Source organism: Lepisma saccharinum, chromosome 26 (genome assembly GCF_977018435.1).
Source record: "Lepisma saccharinum chromosome 26, izLepSacc3.1, whole genome shotgun sequence".
NCBI classification, from domain to species: Eukaryota; Metazoa; Arthropoda; class Insecta; order Zygentoma; family Lepismatidae; genus Lepisma; species Lepisma saccharinum.
The window spans coordinates 23045269-23064751 of record NC_139254.1 but is presented as its reverse complement, the minus strand read 5'-3'; the positions used below and the strand labels follow the sequence as shown (position 1 = coordinate 23064751).

Sequence of the window (19483 nt, the reverse complement as noted above, 5' to 3'; positions counted from 1 at the left end):
TTTCGAAAATTTTATTTTTTTAAAATGAAATCAAATTATTATCGACATTCAAACAAAAATCAATTACTGCGTGTTTATTCAAACTATATTTTTGTGTGTGTGTGTGTGTCGGAGGGTATGATGAACAATTCACTTGGGGCTGATTTTGATGAACGACTTTGGGGGGGAGGGGGATGCGTCCACGGCCTTGGGGGACCCCTGTTGCTTTTGCAATTTGAAAAGCATGGGGATGTCCTTCCTGAACGTGTTCAACAAGCAAGAAGCAGGAAAATGGGAAAGAAATGTATTGCTTGGGGTTCGTGTCACTCAAATTCAAGAACAGTTTCAAACTGAGAGCAAAATTTACCGAAAGACTATTTTGCAATATTTATCATCAAAGTAAAATTTTCAGCAAATGTAGAACAGTTTGCCGGGGCCACATGAACGTTTGGGGCGGGGCGCAGCGCTCCCGCGGGTCCACCCTAACGACGTCCCTGACCAGGCACGTATCCAGGAATTCCTTTCGGGGGGGGGGCTCAACATCATTTTTTTTAAGGGGGTATAGTAAGAACCTCACAATTGTGTGTTTAAGACCAGTGGTGGCAATTGGGTTCCAAAATGGAGGGGGGGGGGTGCGGAGGGCGTTGCAAGGAAAGTTTACTTTCTCTTAGTAGCCAAGGCTTAACATTAAGAGGTCATAATGTTCAGGCAAAAAAATTAAAAATGGGGAGCAACTATCCCTTAAATCGTTGCCACTGTAAGGCTATCATTTTAATCAGAACGTGAAATCGGAACATTTTTTACTACTCGACTCCTCTGCGCCGGAACCATCTCAGTATGTGGGTTTGTCCATTTCTTCTCATCAGGCATAAAATCATCTATGGTGTCTTTGAGTGTTTTTACGAAGCTGTTACACATGCACGGCATGGACAATCCACTCGACAACGTGAGATTCAAATTGTGGGCTGCGAACTGGACGCAGACAGCTCTCGAATATTTCTCTCCGATTCGAGCCTGAACACCACTAACGTGTCTTGTCCTCCCATTTTTTCAGCTCTTATAAAAGCCGAAACCCAACAAATTGTTCAGATTCAGGCCTTAGCACTCACAAGTGTTCAAAAATGCCTGTCACAGCTTCCGCTGTCTTGTCATATATCGGCACGAAACAAAGGAAGTCTTCTCGAATACAGGTGGATCACGAAACAATTAATGCACAGTGAAAACGCTTCCCTTCCCAACACATCTAATGTTTCGTCTTCCAGTATGATGAAATGCTTACTCATTTATCTCTAGTGACGTGCCCAAGGGAGGTTTGGTGAGGTAATAACCCCATTTGACCCAGTATTCTTAAAAAAAAAAAAAGGAACGTCAAAGACAGGGAAAAAATGGCAAAATCAGGACTGACCACCAACAATAGTATGCGTAACACCTCTCCCTTCCAAAAATCCTGGGCACCCCTCTCTTTATCTCGGACACATTTTTTAAGATCAACTCACCAGAAGTTTTTATCATCGTATTGGAGATTGAAGTAAGATGCGTTCTTCCTGCAGCGTCTTTCTGCCTTCACACCTAACCTTAACAAGGCCCTAATTTTCCATCCTTGTGACTTGGATTTTCAAGACTTAGGAAGGTTTCAGACCGAAGGGACACGCGATACATGTCGATTGGAACGGGCTAATCAACAGCAACGTTTCACACCGTAGCGACACAAAAGGCCGCACAAACCTAATCTTCAGGCGACACGGTGTGAAATCTCCCTTATTAGGCCACTGTCTTTGTCACCTCGAAGTAGTAGCTCTTGTTGACCACAGAAAAAATTATCCTCAACCGGTGATAATGCTCCTCAGTTTTCTTCTCTCTCCTATATTTTCTGTGCTTCTTCACTATACAGGCAACACCTTACAATTTGATATACACAGGACATGTACTATGTAGACATTTTAACGAAAAATCGGTTGAAGTCAAGGATGGCTAGGTGGATCAGTTGGTAGAGCCCTGATTTGGGTTCTGGCAGAGCCTGCAATTACCGCCTAAAATGTCTACATATGCAACATCATCTTGCTTTCTCTTCTCGACATTCATAAAATTTTCGGCTGTCTCTTTATGGTAGTTAAGTGTTTGAATGTGTTTCGAACCCAGTAGGCTTAAACAAAAGTTCTTTTTATACCATGAAATTCTCGGACTGCATATACGAAATTTAGTTCTGGCAAAACTAAATCATCACTCAAAACTTTGATTTTCAGTTGATCTATGCAGTTTATTTATGTTTTAATAAACCACTCCAATATCCGGTACTTCTGAAATATTCACTTTAGAGAGAGACCTTTGATCTCTTCGGCCCTCGAACCGTGCTAGCGCTACACTGAGGCCCCGGAAGTTCCGTTGTAATCAATGTCTTCATTTTCGTATCACTATATCTTATAAAGCAATCAGACGACGCTGACTAATCTGATCATCAATCGACTGTGTGAATTGTCACATTTACCTCTGAAATCTCATTAACCGATTCTTTGTACAGATCAACCGAAAAATTGAATCCGCGCATTTATATCCTCGTTATATTCTAGAACGTTCCGCAGATGAAATGATTCGTTAATATCGCCAGTAGTTGACTCCTTCTCTCATTCAAGAACGTACCCTCTCCCGCCTTCCAGAGATTAGAAATTACAACGAATCGCCCTACGTGTGGCGCTACCTTTGTTGTGCAGCTTCCAAATGCTGACAAGTTTCTACATAGTGCTCAAGTGTGCTGCGACTTCACCGAAAGCTCAAGAAAAGTGTACGTGCAATATTATCAACAACAGGGTTATAGAACATTCTCCGTCTTGCCTCGATAATTGTCTATCTCCTTAAATCATTGTCACATTATTCAAAAAGCCAAAAACCTTATTTTATCTAGTGTAAAATAAAAAAAAATCATGGGGAGGGGGCTCGAGCCACCTCAACCCCAGCTTGGATACGTGCTATTAACAATGACAGGGTTATAGAACATTCTCCATCTTGTCTCGATAATTATTTCTCCCAAATTATCATCACATTATTCAAGAAGCCAAAATCCTAATTTTATCTAGTGTAAACAGAAAAAAAATCCTGAAGGGGGCTCGAGCCTCCTGATTCCCACCTTGGATACGTGCTATTGACAATAATAGGGTTATAGAACACTCTCCGTTTTGTCTCGATAATTATTTCTCTCCGATTTATAAATTTATTATCTTCACATTATTCAAGATGCCAAAAATCTAATTTTATCTAGTGTAAATTGAAAAATTTCCTGAGGGATGGGGTGGGGGGGGGATCGAGCCATTAACAATAACAGGGGTATAAAACATGCTCGGTCTTGCCTCGACAATTATTTCTCTTCTTACATTATTTTCACATTATTTAAGAAGCCAAAAACCTAATTTTATCTAACGTAAACTGAAAAATTTCCTGGGGAGAGGGTCGAGCCCCCTGTGCCCCATCTTGGATATCTGCTATTATCAATAACAGGGTTACAGAACATTCTCCGTCTTGCCTCGATAATTATTTCTCTCCTTAAATTATTGTCACATTATTTTATTTCATACCACAAGAAATCAAAAACCTCATTTTTATCTAGTGTAAATCTAAAACTTTCGGGGATGGCTCGAGCCCCCTAAGCCACCCCTCTGGATACGTGCCTGTCCCTGACTATTACTATTACTACTACTACTACTACTACTACTAAACCTACCTGCACCACCACTACTACTACCACTACTAACATTATTATTATTATTGGTACGTTTTTACTTGCCCCCACACATACACAAATTCGTGGTTGCACAAGAATGACCACAGTCTTGCCTTATGGACCCTACGTTCACACAGAAAAAAATGTGTTGTTTATCTGTGGTAGGCTTGCATTTAACGATTTATGCAACATAAGACAGCTGCATGGCGGAGTTGGCACCATTACAAGCTGGGAAGCCACAGATTTGGGAAGCCAGAGAGAGGTCCCAACTTCGAACTCTGGTCAAGGCATTGATGTCAGGGGCGTATCCAGAAAGTAAATGGGGGGAGGGCAATGCCAGGGGTGTCCATCCCCTAAGGCCAATAGCACGTCCCCACTCTATAATAGTACTAGGATAATTATATCTTTTTTTCTTTCTTTTTTAAATCATAATTTCAGAATTGAATCTCTGTTGACACTCTTTTCGCCCGAAATCTTCATATGAAATCTCCCGACGTCTCTGAAGCAGTTCTATCACGTCTCTTGAGCAGAGGCTAAATTGTGATGAGAGCTCCAAATAATTTGACACCTGTACGGTAAAACTGAAAAACTTTTCACAGAGTACAATTAAGGAAGTGACGACCTTTTCAACTGCAGCTAGAAGATCATTTGCTTGGGACGGCTCAATTTAACTGAAGTCAGATATTTAGCTGGTATATCACCCCAGTGTGAAACAAATAAAAAAAAAAAAAATAGTTGATGTTATTTTCAGAATCTACAAACGGAGCACACAGATAGAATTTTCTATGCCTGCCACATCAAGTGTCTCACTGGAAAGTATGATGAATCTACCATAGTATTTAAAAAAAGAAAGGATTGTTTGGGGGGTCCAGGCCCCCTGGATACGCCCTTGATGGATGTATCATCGTGTTTGTACGATTCATCCTTTCATCGCCTTCATCGTGATTGGACTGAGGTAGAAAAGGAACATAAAATAAACACAACAGATTTCTTAATCTTAGATATATTTCTACCATTTTAAAGTGTTATTTTTTTTAGTACACGAAGGAAGTTGATTATTATTGACATTTTTTTAAGTTGCGGGAATTTCTGATATAATCAAAACTATCATATCGCCTTTTATACTTTGCCTCCCAAGTCTGGGTGAACCCCAGAGCCGCTTTATACTTAGTTCGCCCACCCTCGGAATCAAACCTGGGTATCCGGTGTGCAGTCAGATGCCTTCCCCACGAGAGCACTGTAGTTCGAATATATAGATAGGTAAAGGTAGGTAAAGTTCCCTGTGCATATAGCACCATGCCATGAAGGCACATTTAGGGGATGTGGGGGTAGGGCCCCACACATTCTCGATCTCAGCCATTTTGTAGATGATGTGAACAGTACCATGCTCCGGCCACATTTACCTTGCAGGGTTTTTCTGCTAGATTGTCTCTGCTAGATTATTTTAAGTCTTTTAGGAATAACAGTTAAGTGGTTGTAACACACACCCACACAAAATTTTTATGTACATCATATTAATATTATGTATAATTTTAAATTTTGACTGCAACCACCAATATTTCAAACCATGAACCACCTCTGGAAGTGCATTTGTGGCATGGAAGACCCTCATGTAGAGGTGTAATATGTCCCTGATTCCCTTAAAGTGAATGTGTTTTGTGCAGTTTCTTTGTCAAGAGTGCTTAGGCCAATTTTCTTTGCAGAGCCAACTGTTACAGATGTAGTGTACAAAGATATGCTGCAACAGTGCTAATGTCACAATTACATGAAGGTAGCGAGGACTTCATTTATCAACAAGATGGGGCTCCCCCACATTTCTATGAGGGCCTCAATGCTGAACTTCCTGTTCCTGGTCTTTGGATTAGATGTGCTTCTCGAGATGACTCCTCTTCTACGTACGCCCCCATGCTCACCTGACATAACCGCATGCGACTTTTTTCTTATGGGGTTGCATCAAAGTTTGGGTGTATAAGTGTCTCCTTTGCCATGTGATTTAGCAGAACTGCGAGAAAAGATCAGCGCTGGTATTGATTGTGATATGTTGGGACTAGTGTGGCAGGAACATGACTTCAAGATTGATCTCTACCATTCTGAAATGTTTCATGTTAGAAATGTGCATTTTTTTTTACCCAGTTAAGTAGAGAGAAGAAATTAAATTTTCATACTTGACTGGAACATCGTATTCCTTAAAGTCACCTTGAAAGATTTGCAAATGTACAGCTTGTAGTTGGAATTGATGTATTGGGTGAAACAATTGGGCAGGAAGGAGAGCAGGTAATGTGACTGAATAACATGGGGTTTTCTGAATAACATAGTGGTTAAAACTGTCCCTCGTTTGATTCCTGGTGAAGGTACATGGCACAGCAAGACATTTCAGGAGGAGCTCTTGAATAGCTATGGCCAAGGATTGGGTGCATCATTTTATTTTTTTTCCTCATAAAGTTCTGCATTTCTACATTAATTGATATTTCCATGCCCTTTCACCAGGGGTTTATGGAAAGAAAATACCAACAAATAAAATAAAAAATATGTTTCATGCCAACAAAGTTAACAAACTTATTCATTACCTTCATGATTCGTTATAGAAAATCTTGTTTGATACAATTCCCTGTTGATAATCTCATCCCAATTATATGATCAGAATAATCTAATTTCATCCATTCTGGTGCAGGGGAAGGAAATTGCAGCCCATGCAAGGGGAATTGTAAGCGAGGAAACACGAAATAATCAAAACAGGACAAGATGTGATGTAAGGCAAATAGAAAAAGATAGTAACATATTAGCAAACCATGCAGATCTAGCAGACACTTTCAATAAATATTCTCCTGGCTGATACTTATGCTTCTAAGCTACCAAGAGGAAGCGTTGCATTACATAAAAAATATAACAACAAATCAATGTTCATGAAACCCGTTACTCTTTGAGATCAAGGCCATTCGGTTTAGCTTGAGTTTTGGCCTTCAGCTGTGCAGAAGCCTGTCGCTCAGCGTGATGATGCGAGAGTTCTAGAGAGATCAGAGTTGCCAACCGCTTTAACAATTACCCATATCTATAATATGACTTTAGATCTTATTGGAAGGGGTGTGCAGGACTTATTGGTGTTTGGATATGTTTTTCTAAAAAAGTTCAATGTCAACAGAACCCACACAAACAACCAAACGCGACAGTTTGAGAAGGTGATAGTTCAAGGAAAAATAATGACAGAGGATTCTTTGTGTCAGTGAAACCCACATTAATTAAGCCCCCTTGGCGAAAGAGGCATTCTCCCTCTCTGGGGGAAAGGGGGGGGGGAAGATTGTGTTACAGGGAGGAAGTAGATTGTTGACCTGTGTTGATTAGGGTGTTTTATTCAACGGAATCAAAAAGTGAAAATTGGAAAGAAGATTAGAGAAAGCAAAGTGATACACTGCGAGTAGAGAAATTTTCTCAACGTGCATAAGTTTATGAAGAAAGAAGCTGACAGCAGTCTTGCGTTGAACGTTAAACAAGTGGAAAAGCATGTTCCCGCAGCTACTAGTGTGTCAGTGAGTACATTGAAATGAAACTTAAACGAAAATAATCAAAGCAAAGTAACTGGGAAGAGATTAGTAATGCCTAACAAAATATGCAAAAGAAATACATTTAAAGTGACATGGACAAATTTGACAAGCGTGTTATTCATAGAACGATTAACGAATTTCACAATCATGAAGCACAGCATCCTACTTTAGATTCGTAATTTTTTAAATGAGACAATAGCATATAGCCATTGCCAGTTTCATGTTTAGAGAATTTAACATCCATGAATTGCAACACTGCTCTTATGAGTCACGTGATGCCTTCCGCTTTGCACACGCCACAGCTCAGGCTAAACTGAATGCACTATAAATAAGTGATTACTATGAAAACACAATTACTTTTACTCAGTAATCAATGTTTTATTTTTACGAGGAAGCGAGATTATTGAAGATGGCGGCAATATTCGAACTGTATAATTTCTTAGCCACCAGCTGTGCCAAATTTTATAATGGAATTTTATGGCCAACACTACCCATAGAATATAAGACACTAATAGTATACACAGTAGGATTAGCACAGTAACAGTTGCCCAATAGCCTTTAGAATATTTCTCGTAAATGTTAGATTGCAACTGTTTCCCTGCTATATAGGCAACGTACGGTCCCACAACAGTAAGAGGTAGGAGAAGGATGAAAATAAATACATCCAAAATGAAATTCCTCCTTTCGTATGGATTATCAGGATTCGTAATCCAAATGAGAACGGATGACAATCGTTTGTATTTGGGGACTCGCAGAGTTTTATATTTATAGCCACAGAGCTCGCACGAACTTCTATTCGATTCCCCAAGCCACTGCTCCAGACAGGGCATGTGTATCAAAGCTATGGTTCCCTTGCAGTAGCAGGAAGCAGCAAGTTCTCCTTTACTGTCGTGGCATATCCGACAGAAAATACTGCTTGTTGAACCATCAAGTGGGCCAATTTCTGGAGGCATGCCACTTTCTGCATTTGAATTGTTTGTTACTACGAAGTTGTAATCTGAAATGGATGGCAGGCATACAGTCACGGCATCCACACTAACAGGAGACACATCTATCTCAGCTTCGCTTTCTTTATCACAGACACAGCTGATCATAACGTTAGTGTAACTCACCAGAACACTTACATATTCTGTTCCATCAATAATGTCACTCTACAGTGCAAAAATTGCATTAAGTTTACACCAGTAGTATCTAGTATTTACACTATATATTTACTTGCTCTCGGTAAATATTAACAACAGCAAAATAATCTGCTTCACACATCTTATGGCTGAAAGCCAAGCAGGCATTTCAACACAATATTTTTGAGAACAAAAATAATCTTTTCATTGCATATTTTTTTCTGCAAACCATGAAGAAACATTGCTATATCTGCAGAACAGTAACTTATCTACAAGAACACACTGGAATCAAGATAGTCTTCATAATATGAAAAGATTAACATCAAGTTACAATGTACATTTAGGAAGCAGCAAGCGGTACTAAATAAGGTTGATCCATAGCTATTACAAGATCTTTCATTGGCTCCTACAAACATCTGAATGTCAGGGAGGAAAAACCAAATGAAATGTAATAAACCAAGATTTTTTTAAAGTGTTTGTGTACAGTGGGATGCATAAGTATTTCCAAGCAAATTGTCCATCACCTTTTATTTTCTTTGTTTTACCAAGTGGCTCAGTATTGGCAAGAATGGGCAATGTTTGATCCAGTATCAGCAAGGAAGGGTGAGTGACTGGGCCACAGCCTATTGTCGACAAGTTTGAGTTGGCCTATGACTCATTATTGACAAGGATGGGTTGGATATTACAGTAGTCTCAGCAAGGACTTTTTGTTAACACTTTCATATAGGTGTGACGGATTTCTTAGTTCTTACAGGAGAAAGCTTCTGTAGTGTTGTGGAAGTTCGTGAATGTAGCTTTGATCCATTTTAATGCGAATGCATGTTGTTTTGTGCGAAAATCTCTGTCCGACACGCTGTTGCTGCTGCCGCCATTTGCTTTCTGCACCAGAGCACAATGTTCCGTGTGTTAGATGACGTAAACCACACAGTCAGTGTTTCAAACCTCACTGTGTTTTCACTATAACATGATATGTCGAGTATTTTTTTTTAAGATTGTTTAAACTATGCTTGCCTAACCTAACCTAACCTTACGGAAAATGGTTTGTGGGGTTAACGTGACTGGTTTGTGGGGCTAACGTCAATGGTTTGTGAGGCTAACGTCAATGGTTTGCTAGATATTAGCATAATTTCAAATCCAGGCACGAAAGTAGGTATTTTTCAGTGAACAAGGTTGCAACACTGCATAAATCGACAAAACACTCTCACAACGTGCGATGAACCAGTATGCTATAGCCATAATGTGTGTTGCAGAATCGAAATAACGAGAAACAGTAAGTACTCGTAAATGTAAGAAATAGACATTATTTTCATTAGAAATTCATTATTTCACCTAAAGAAATGTTCCACAATGCAGAATAGTATGTTAGCAATGCAAAAAAGTGTGAAATAAATTATTTATAGGTGTCACACCCATACGAAAGTAGTACCAACTTTCTTTTTTTAATCCTTGTAAAATCAATACTCATTCCAAAGCGATTACATCTATTTAAATTTTTTTGTAGAGTAATCAGGATAATTTTCCTGTTGATTGCATACACTGTTGGCAAAACATTTGGAATAGAAACTATATTTACAGCAACGCACAAACTATTATAACTAGGCAATAGCAAATTCAACCCAATGAAAATTCTCCTGAATGTTCTACAAGGGATTTTAAATACATCTAATGTTTTCACAATTTAGAAATTTGAGTAGTTTTCTAAGTGAAAAATGTTTTTAGCAAAGTCCTTGGAGGAGATTAATGCAAAGTCCAGCAAAATTCAAACCATTCAAGATATTGTTCTATTTTTGCCTCTTCTTTTGGAACAGACAAACCTTTTTCGCACCAAAATAACTCTTTGTGCAGACTGATTATTAGGCCAATCTAGTAATTAGTAAATAATATCAAATGAAAAGACACATCTTTATATATTCCAATAGCTCTGTTATATTTTCTTTTTATTGTATACAAAAATTGGTTCAAAATTCAACCATTATAATACTGTTCGGGAACAGCTCACAGATGAGGTGCAATTTTTACATACATAATATTCATTCTCAGCAGATAAAATAAACAGTGTAAAAAGGTTCAGTTGAATACTGACTTTAATTGTAAATTATAATGCAAGATTGTAGCAACATGATATACAAATTCTAACACGTATTTGCAGCAAATGTTCTAAAGCTACAAAGCTGGGAAACAAAAAATAATAATATTGCACATGAGAATATACAATACATTCAAAGATCTTTCATAATGTAAATTGATGTTACTATAGTGACAACACACAAAACACAATATGCAACAGTGCAGAGATAATTTGAAAATGTTTTGTGTACATTCTATTCAGTAGAATTCAAAATGTCCATCGCAATATCTCTTGTTTAATGCCCATTGACGTGATGTCCATTAGATGAAGGTGTAGCGGAAGATCCGTTTAGAGCAGGTGGTGTCTTTGCACTGTCCTGAGTTGTGGTTTCTTCACGGTATCCATTTGGATTCATTGTTTGCCATCTCCAAAAGTCCTCACCTGAAACAAAGCAGAAACTGATATAATTCCGAATGCACTACATTTAGACCTGCACTAATAATAACACTAATGACCAGGGAATGGATTTATATGTAAATACATATTTATTGATTGATTGATTTAGTTTATTTTACTTCGCGTTTTGTGCCTCTTGGCTAATTTGCGAAGATGGGGATGAGTGATGAAATGATGAAATTGATGAATGGACATTCACAAACAACCAAGCCCGACCGGGATTCGAACCCGGGACCCTTGGCGTCGCAGCGCGATGTGCAAATACATATTTATGTATGAAGCTGAAATCAGTTATATTTTGTAATATGTTTGTGCATCTTTTGTATATACCATATTGGCTCGAATATAAGCTGCCCCTGAATATAAGCTGCACCCTAAAATTTGAAGGAGGGAAAAGAAAAAAAAGATGAAACCCGAATATGAGCCGAGGGAAGAAAAGAAAATACCGGTAATTAGAGGCATGCATATTTCGTTTTTGACGAAAACACGAAATGTGAAATAACACATTGTAATGTTAATTTTTCATGTTTGTGAAAGGTGTGAGGTGCATTTTCTTACCCTGTTTTGTCACGAAATGATGCGAAATCAAATGCAAAAAGCGAAATAGACTCTGAAACACGAAATTTACAGTTTATATCAGTAGCGGCTCGTGCCTAAAATAACAGATGAAGAAGTACATTTATAGGCAATGAAAAACAAATAGTAAGTGTCAGTGGGCCCCCCACAATTTAAAACGTCTTTTTTGTCTTCATCCGTCCATCTGGAAAATGGTGTCTGCAACAAACATGGATGTCCGCAGGATTTTTTCCAGGGGGGGGGGCAAACAAGTTACATTTTCCCCAAAAAAGAGTGTTGTTCCCTAAAAAAACATTGCTTAAATTTGAATTTATGGTGTTCATGAAATAATTAACATATTAGTTTGGCTAAAATGAAATTTTATGTGTGAAATACATAATTTTTGGTTGACTTTCATTTTCCAGGGGTTGGGGCCCCCCTTCCGGACGCCCATGGCAACAAATTACACAGTAAGTCACTTACTGGGTTCATTGTACAAACCACAGCTCAACACATGAATACAACACACGATAGGAAACGCGAAACACACACGCGGAACAAGATCTCGCGAGAATGGAACGATTTTGCCACAACCACTGGATGCAATGTTTTCTGTCGACGAGAGAACTGCTGCACCTAGATGGCGACACCCGTTCAATTCCAATGCTAGGTGACGTCACCGTTGGCATGACAACCAGCTAAAGTCTTACGCAACCTGGCGGCGTCTGCTCTTGGTTTGTTTATGATACGACAAACTCTTCACGTGCGTAGCGCCAAGCAGCGTATTATTTGAGTATTATCGTGTGTGTTCTGCTGAGAAATAGTTTAATTTAACAAGCAAATGAAAAATGTCAATAGTAATTTGAAAATTAGGTGAAAACATCTGCACTTGTTGCACTTGGCCAGCCGCCACTGGTTTATATACCGACGCGACACTTTCTGAAGTCTGAAGTATCCTGCGAGTTATGCAATTCACAGAAAATTTATTAATTCTGCTGTAAATATTTGAGAAGCAAAAATGGACCCCTTTATACAGAAATAAACTTTAATATTCTGGTAATGATTTAATGTGCTATTAGAAGGGATATGTTTATTTTGTGTAATAGTGCAGTTGTTAAATCAAATTTGGGATTATATTCACATTTTTAAAACCAAAATGTCATTTTATATACTGCTTTTTTACCGCTATAACAGCGAAATTTGATCTTATTTACCGCTTTTGAACCTGAAATTGACTCTATTTTTATACTGAAATTTTGCTTTATTAGTTAACAAAAATATGTGCCTCTACCGGTGATCATTTACCGGCAGATTCAGGGTTTAGAGAAGAGCGAACACAATATTAATAAAATCAAAGGGTACGTTATCAAGAATGCCGACCATTTTTACAATGCCCAGTTAGAAACAACAATGCTATTGTTGGATAACATTATGGTATCTACAATGCGGCCAGTATCTACAATGCTATTGTTGCATTCTCGTTATTTCAAATGAGAAATCAGCACATTTTTAACAGCATATGAAATGTCATAATTTTTTAAGGTCGCGAATATAAGATGCATCCTAATTTTTCACAATTGAAATTTGGTTAACATGTGCCGCTTATATTCGGGTCAATACAGTATATCTTTTGTGCTTCTTTTGGCATGTAGATTCAAAAGATTCAGTTCTTATTTTCCACATTTATACATATATATGGTTTTGGTTCATATTTTAGTTATTTCTACTTGTACAAAACATTTCTCAACATATTCTCCATATTTGTGCAATAACTACATGCTACCATGTGACAGAAAAAACTTGGGTGACAAACTCCTGTTATAATTGAACCGCTGAAACCAAGATGGATAAGATTCCACTTTTTGAACAAAATGGGCTGAATACTTTGAATACATATCAGAGCTAAAATAAAGGTTTTAAAAAACAAACCACTTATGGAATATTGTTACTATGGTTATGATGAATAAGTTTGTAATTGTACGTTTCTTCATCTGGTTTTTAGTTTTGGTCGCTGAGTTTTTTTTTGTTGTTTTTTTAATTTCCTGAAAGTAAGGTCGAGTGGTCTCAACGATTCAATTGTTGTTAACAATAGAGAATAAGGGCTCAAGTATCGGTTCCTGGTTCTCACAAACATTATTTTGGCAACGTTGGAAGAGAGTACAAAGTCGAGCAGCCCATTGCTAACTCCACCCTACTAGTTGCATAACCGACAGCAACGATTTTGTGGCACACATAGGGGATTCACTTCTGGTTTCTCTTCAAGACAGTGACGATAATAGTTACAATGCTGACACTGTATTTTATGTAGCTCATGTAGTGCCTTATATTATTAAAGAAGGTACAATTTTAAGTTCATATTGATTGAGTGATTGATTGATTTATTAGCATTCATTCAACTTTACAAAAGTTTGGAATTGTCATATTGTACATGTACATTTAGAATACATCTATAAAATTATAGGCATAATATAATATAAAATACAATAGATAGTATGAGATAAAAGATATCATATAAATAAAAGAGAATAAATGCATGCTCAATGTTATTTTCTTGAGACAAATTAGCTAAAAAATTGTTTTCTATATTCAATGTTAGCTTCATCTGCTATGACATTATGTACACACATATATATAGACACACACAAACATATATTGAGCATTAAATAGTCACCTATACTTACATCTAGATAAATGGAATCGGACAGCAAAGGAAAAATAAAAAAGTAATGATAGGGCAGTTCTACTTTGTTACATTATTGTTGTTATTCCTGCCACTTACGGTGTCTTTAACTCTATATTTTCGTGAAAATAATTAAATGTGTATTTTTAGCACATTTTTACTACATATAAATCCATTCCCTGCTAATAACCAATACTAATACAATGCCAAGACTCTTACAGGTTCTACTGATGCCAGTGTTACAAAATTGTAACAATTTATATTAGTTCAGACTGTACAGACATATATTACACGGCTGTCTCCCAAATGATATGAGGAACCCACATTTACAGGTTATCCAAGATAAAAATCCTCCCGGAAAACTCGCGAACTAAAGTGCACAGTCATTCGCTTTCTCCTCTCGCTTCCCTTTCTCTCATGTATTTTGCCAGTACTGCACAATTTGTCAATGGAGGAACATTAGAAGAATGCAGGCAGTTGATTGCATTGCACATGCTCCTTCCGCTGGCTGACAGTTGAAAATTCAACTACAGTTCCACAGGGGCATTATCATCTTGGTCAAGGTGTAGGCTTTATTATTAACCCCTTCCCTATGACAATGTTAAAGGGAAGTGCTCCCAAAAAGAAATCATCTATATGTAGATGCAAGCACAAATTCATTTCATTATTATGGGCTAGCATAAATGATTCATTCGTATTGAAAAGGCTATATTTTCAAAAGTATTACACGTACACACATGAAAGATATATGAAAAGAACCACAAACTCAGCAAGTTTGTATTGTATTGGAGGATTACGCCTGTCGACTAGAATTTTCCGTCAACATGCAGGAAGCATTGGAGGACGAGGATTTCGCCGCCAAGTTGATATTCAGCGATGAAGCAACGTTCCACTTATCCAGGAAAGTGAATCGTCATAATGTGTGATTCCGGGGCACGGAAAATCCACGTGCAGTCGTGACAGTTGAAAGAGATTCGCCAAAGGTGAATGTTTTCTATGCAGTGTCACAAACAAAAATGTATGGGCCGTTTTTCTTCTCTGAGCAAACTGTGACCGGTAAATGTTACCTGGATATGTTGCAGTTGTGGTTGTTCCCGCAGCTCAGTGCTGACTTCAGGGATTTTGTCTTCCAACAAGACGGGGCACCCCCTCATTGGAACATCCCAGTTCGTGACAAACTTCCGCATCGCTGGATTGGACGTATTTGTGAGGATGACCTAGCTTTGTTCCCCTGGCCTCCCAGATCTCCTGATTTAACACCCTGTGACTTCTTCCTGTGGGGGTACGTTAAGGACCTTGTTTATGAACCCCCACTACCGCAATCCTTAGTCGAGCTCAAAGAACGCATCAGTGCTGCAGTGCAGACCATTGACAGGACTATGCTACAAAATGTATGGAATGAGCTCGAGTATCGTCTGGACGTGTCGTGTAACCAAAGGGGCACATATCGAACATTTGTAGAGGGTATATAAACTTGGTGAGTTTGTGGTTCTTTTCATATATCTTTCATGTGTGTACGTGTAATACTTTTGAAAATATAGCCTTTTCAAAACGAATGAATCATTTATGCTAGCCCTGTATCATCGTAAATTATAACTATAGAATGACTTGCGGCATAATGAAGCTAAGGAAAGCAATCTATATATAGACTGTGCCGCAAATTGTAAAATGCAAGAAAACACTCATTACAAAAAAAAATATTTTTCAGGAACCAACAAAGCATCAGCAATGGATTGTTTTCTCATCTAGACTAATAAAAGCATGAAAAAGTGGTGTCTATAAAAATTACTTGAAATACCATCTATATACAGACGCTCTGCAAGAAAGGACCACTTTTAGAGACTCTTTATATATATCCGCCGCAGGTAATGTGTTACCATTAGGAATGTACTGATATGATATTTTTACTAATACCAACAAAAATAAAGTACAGTTGGATGTCCAAGTATTGCCTGGTAAATTGTCTATGACTATTTTCATTAATTTAATATCTCTCTTGTGTCCTGTGCTTTTTTAAGGAATTGATCCTGGTGCAGACTATGTCAGCAACTTCTTTTACATTTAGTTTCAATTCTTTTAGCTCTCATTGCATAAAATAAAGAGAATAAACATTGGGATGGACAATTTCCCGTAGTAAAACTTATGTATCCCACTGTACAGATAAAAAATTTCTGATGCTGCTAATTTCAGATATCCAGATATTCTAATAATCTGATAAAAAAAATTTCATGTTCATTGAACTGCACCAAGCAATGAGCATTTGACTGAAAATATATATTGGTGCAGAATATGATTATGCTGAAGAACAAAAAGTGCTTACAGCAACAACGAATGGTACTAATGACATAGCAAAGTTCTCGGGGCATCAAGCAGAAGCAGGACTTTTTACCAGACCAGGATGAAAATATAGAATTTAACCATAGAAATAATTGTGATAAAAATAATAACAAGCAATTATTATTATTATTAACCAATAATAAATTATATTTTTTTGCAGTTTATTATTATTACATTATCCTTGGGGAGGGAATTTTTACTCACGTGACACACAATAAGGGAATATCTGGAACAGCTATGTTTATTTTCTTCACAATTTAATGTTGCTAATAAACTGAAATGCATAGTTATTATTTTTTGTTATTAACTTGCACACCTCATTCAAGAAAAAAATCATTGAAAGTTAGAGGACATTTTAGTCATGAAATTTATGTTGTAGTGAGCTTTAACACAAAAAAATCTCATTATGGGAATTTTGAGAATTCGTGGAACTACTGATTCTTTTGGATTTGAATATGTTTATAGTTTATTGAATTGGTTTATTTTCTGGCTAATCACAAAGATGAGGATGAGTGATGACATGATGAAATTGATGAAGGGATACACACAGATAATACTTATGCCCAGGTTGGGATTTGAACCCGGGACCTCTGGCATCACAACATGCTGTTCTAACAACTCTGCCACAGAGGTCAGCAAATTAGAATACGAAATAAAGTTCTGGCCTGTTTCTCGTATTTTACAATCAGTTTTTTGGTCTAATGCATTTATTTTACTTTGGTTATTCTGTTCAAATACAAATGATGTGAACTCTACTTCTGTTATTGACTGTCAAAATAATATACCGTATATTTCTGAATCCAAGATGAGTTTCTTTGCAGCAATTTCAAGCCCAGAAGTATGGGGTCATCTTGCTATCATGGCACATGATGTGGAGTTTTTCTTGTCTTTACTGAACAGAACCACAAGCTTTCATTAAACTCTAACTCTATCCACTGCCTTGCCTACAGCTTAAGCCTTGAACGTTCACATGTGCTTTGAGCATTGTTGTGTGATAGCACATAGTGAGTGTTGTGGCGAACATTTTTTTTTATCAATTGTTGTGAGACGTTGTAGATTCCACTTTAAAAATTCATAGTAAAGTGTGATATACCATACTATACAAAGGTGGTATGTATAAGCTATCTTCTTGACTTTATTTTACAATAATACCCATATGTAATGGATCGTAGTGTTGAACAACGTGGTTCAACATCAAACTTTGCAACAGGGTGCAGGCGTTACTATGATATATATAATAGTTTTTCTGTAATCTCTTGTTGAAAAATGGGGGGTCGTCTTGGATTCGGAGCCGTCTTGCATTCAGAGATAAACGGTACTTTTTTCATTTCATCAACGTGAAATGAGTGATGCCAATTGCCCCGACTTTCCAACACCCATGGCACTTCCATATCTATAAGTAACCTAAAATTTGTTGCTTTGGAACAATTGGTCTTTCATGATCAATAAGGTTGCAGACCACTGAACTACACAGATAACACACAAAAGCTTAGATAATTATAGTATGCAAGAAGAGTGAAATTTACACTGAACACACGTGAAGAAATAAACAACTTACACATTTGATCCAGAGTGTATTTGGCTTTCCAACCGAGATCATTCTCGGCTAGGGTAGCATTAGCATACATAGACACAATGTCCCCCTCGCGCCGTTCTCTTATTTCATAATGCACGACCGTCTTTGTCACCTTCTCGAAAGTTTTCAGCAGTTGAAGAACGGACACTCCCTTTCCCGTTCCCAAGTTGTACGTCTGCAAACAAAAGCAATGAGAAATGGCCTTGTTAAAAAAGGAATTACATACTTACACATTCTTTTCGAGTCATATTTTGGTACCCAGTCCAGTTCTTTACAAGCTAACTGTCCATCACACACAAGAGTGTCAACATCACCTATTCTTCTTGGAGCCATCTCGTAAGGAATTTTAGTCCCGGTTGTCTCTTCAAATATCTTAACAAATTCCTTCACCGAGAGGCCTATCCCCAAACCAAGATTATACACCTGAAGAAGAACAGATATTATTTCGTTCAGGTACTGCCTTAGAATTGTTTTTCAGAAAAAAAATTAGGATATGCAAATGCAATTATGAAACTAGGCCTGACTTTCATGGTCTTACCAACAAAACAAAACTATTTCTGCTCCCCCCCCCCCCCCAAAGCAGGAAAAAAACAACTCAGACCCCAAGCATTATCATTTGGATATATTAAGTAACTTTTCTACCTCCTGGTCTAGTCACACTGATGATGAACTTATGAAAGAAATGATACATCCATACCTGATCAAGAATTTGAACCTTGATCTCTAGTTTCATAGCATGTTATGCTAGCCACTTGGATGCTAGTTCATATCATTCAATATACTTAACTGTACTTCTTATACAGTGCTTTTCATGGTCAAGTCTCTCATGGAACGGTGGATAGCATGCTGGACAGTGAGAGCGTGTCTGTCTACATCTAGACCCACAGCTTTAACATGACCTTGGCACTGGATGCATCAGTGCTTCAGTATCCAGATAGCTGGTGTCCAGTTTGAATGTGCTTGTGAAGTGTTAAGGTGTTAACAAGTGCTTTAGATTGATTTGTTTTAGTTTACGTATTACTGGTGCTTTTCTGCAGTCTAATAATGCCATGCTAAATGTACAATTTTAAATCACGAATTTTTACGTACAACACTTACTTCATTACAAATTCTTGTAGGGAAGTTAGAAGGCGTTTTGCAGCAGAATTCCCAGATGTTCCTGTTCCACACACAGAGACAGTGTTCGGATACTTGTCAACAAATTTAGGTAATCAGGGTCTGTTCTTGATAAGAAGCGAAGGGTGAAATGGCATGTGCTTACTGAGGAGAAACTAAATGACGATTGGAACATACTCCTCCGGCACCTTGCACAAGAAACAGACATTTTCGTAACGTCTGTGTGGCGAGCTACCAAGCTTTTAAACTTGAAGCCATACATTAGAAGAATTGAAAGAGGAACTGATACGCGTTAGTGAAAATTTCCTATAAAGATGTCATAAATGTGTGGATGTAATTATACA

General features: G+C 37.7%; 1 protein-coding gene across 2 annotated transcripts in view; it reads right to left on the bottom strand.

The window, feature by feature from the left end:
• Positions 1-10262: 10262 nt before the first annotated feature.
• LOC145979782 (UDP-glucose 4-epimerase-like) overlaps positions 10263-19483 on the bottom strand; it is a 72029-nt gene continuing 62808 nt past the window's right edge. The window contains exons 7-8 of one of the 2 annotated variants that reach the window (XM_083112762.1): positions 18254-18446; positions 10263-10860 (exon numbers count right to left, since the gene is read on the bottom strand). In XM_083112762.1, coding sequence (XP_082968888.1) covers positions 10715-10860; positions 18254-18446 — 339 coding nt within the window. In that variant the 3' untranslated portion in view covers positions 10263-10714. Of the gene's footprint in view, positions 10861-18005; positions 18199-18253; positions 18447-19483 lie in introns of both variants that reach the window. The other variant, XM_083112761.1, reaches the window with a different exon arrangement.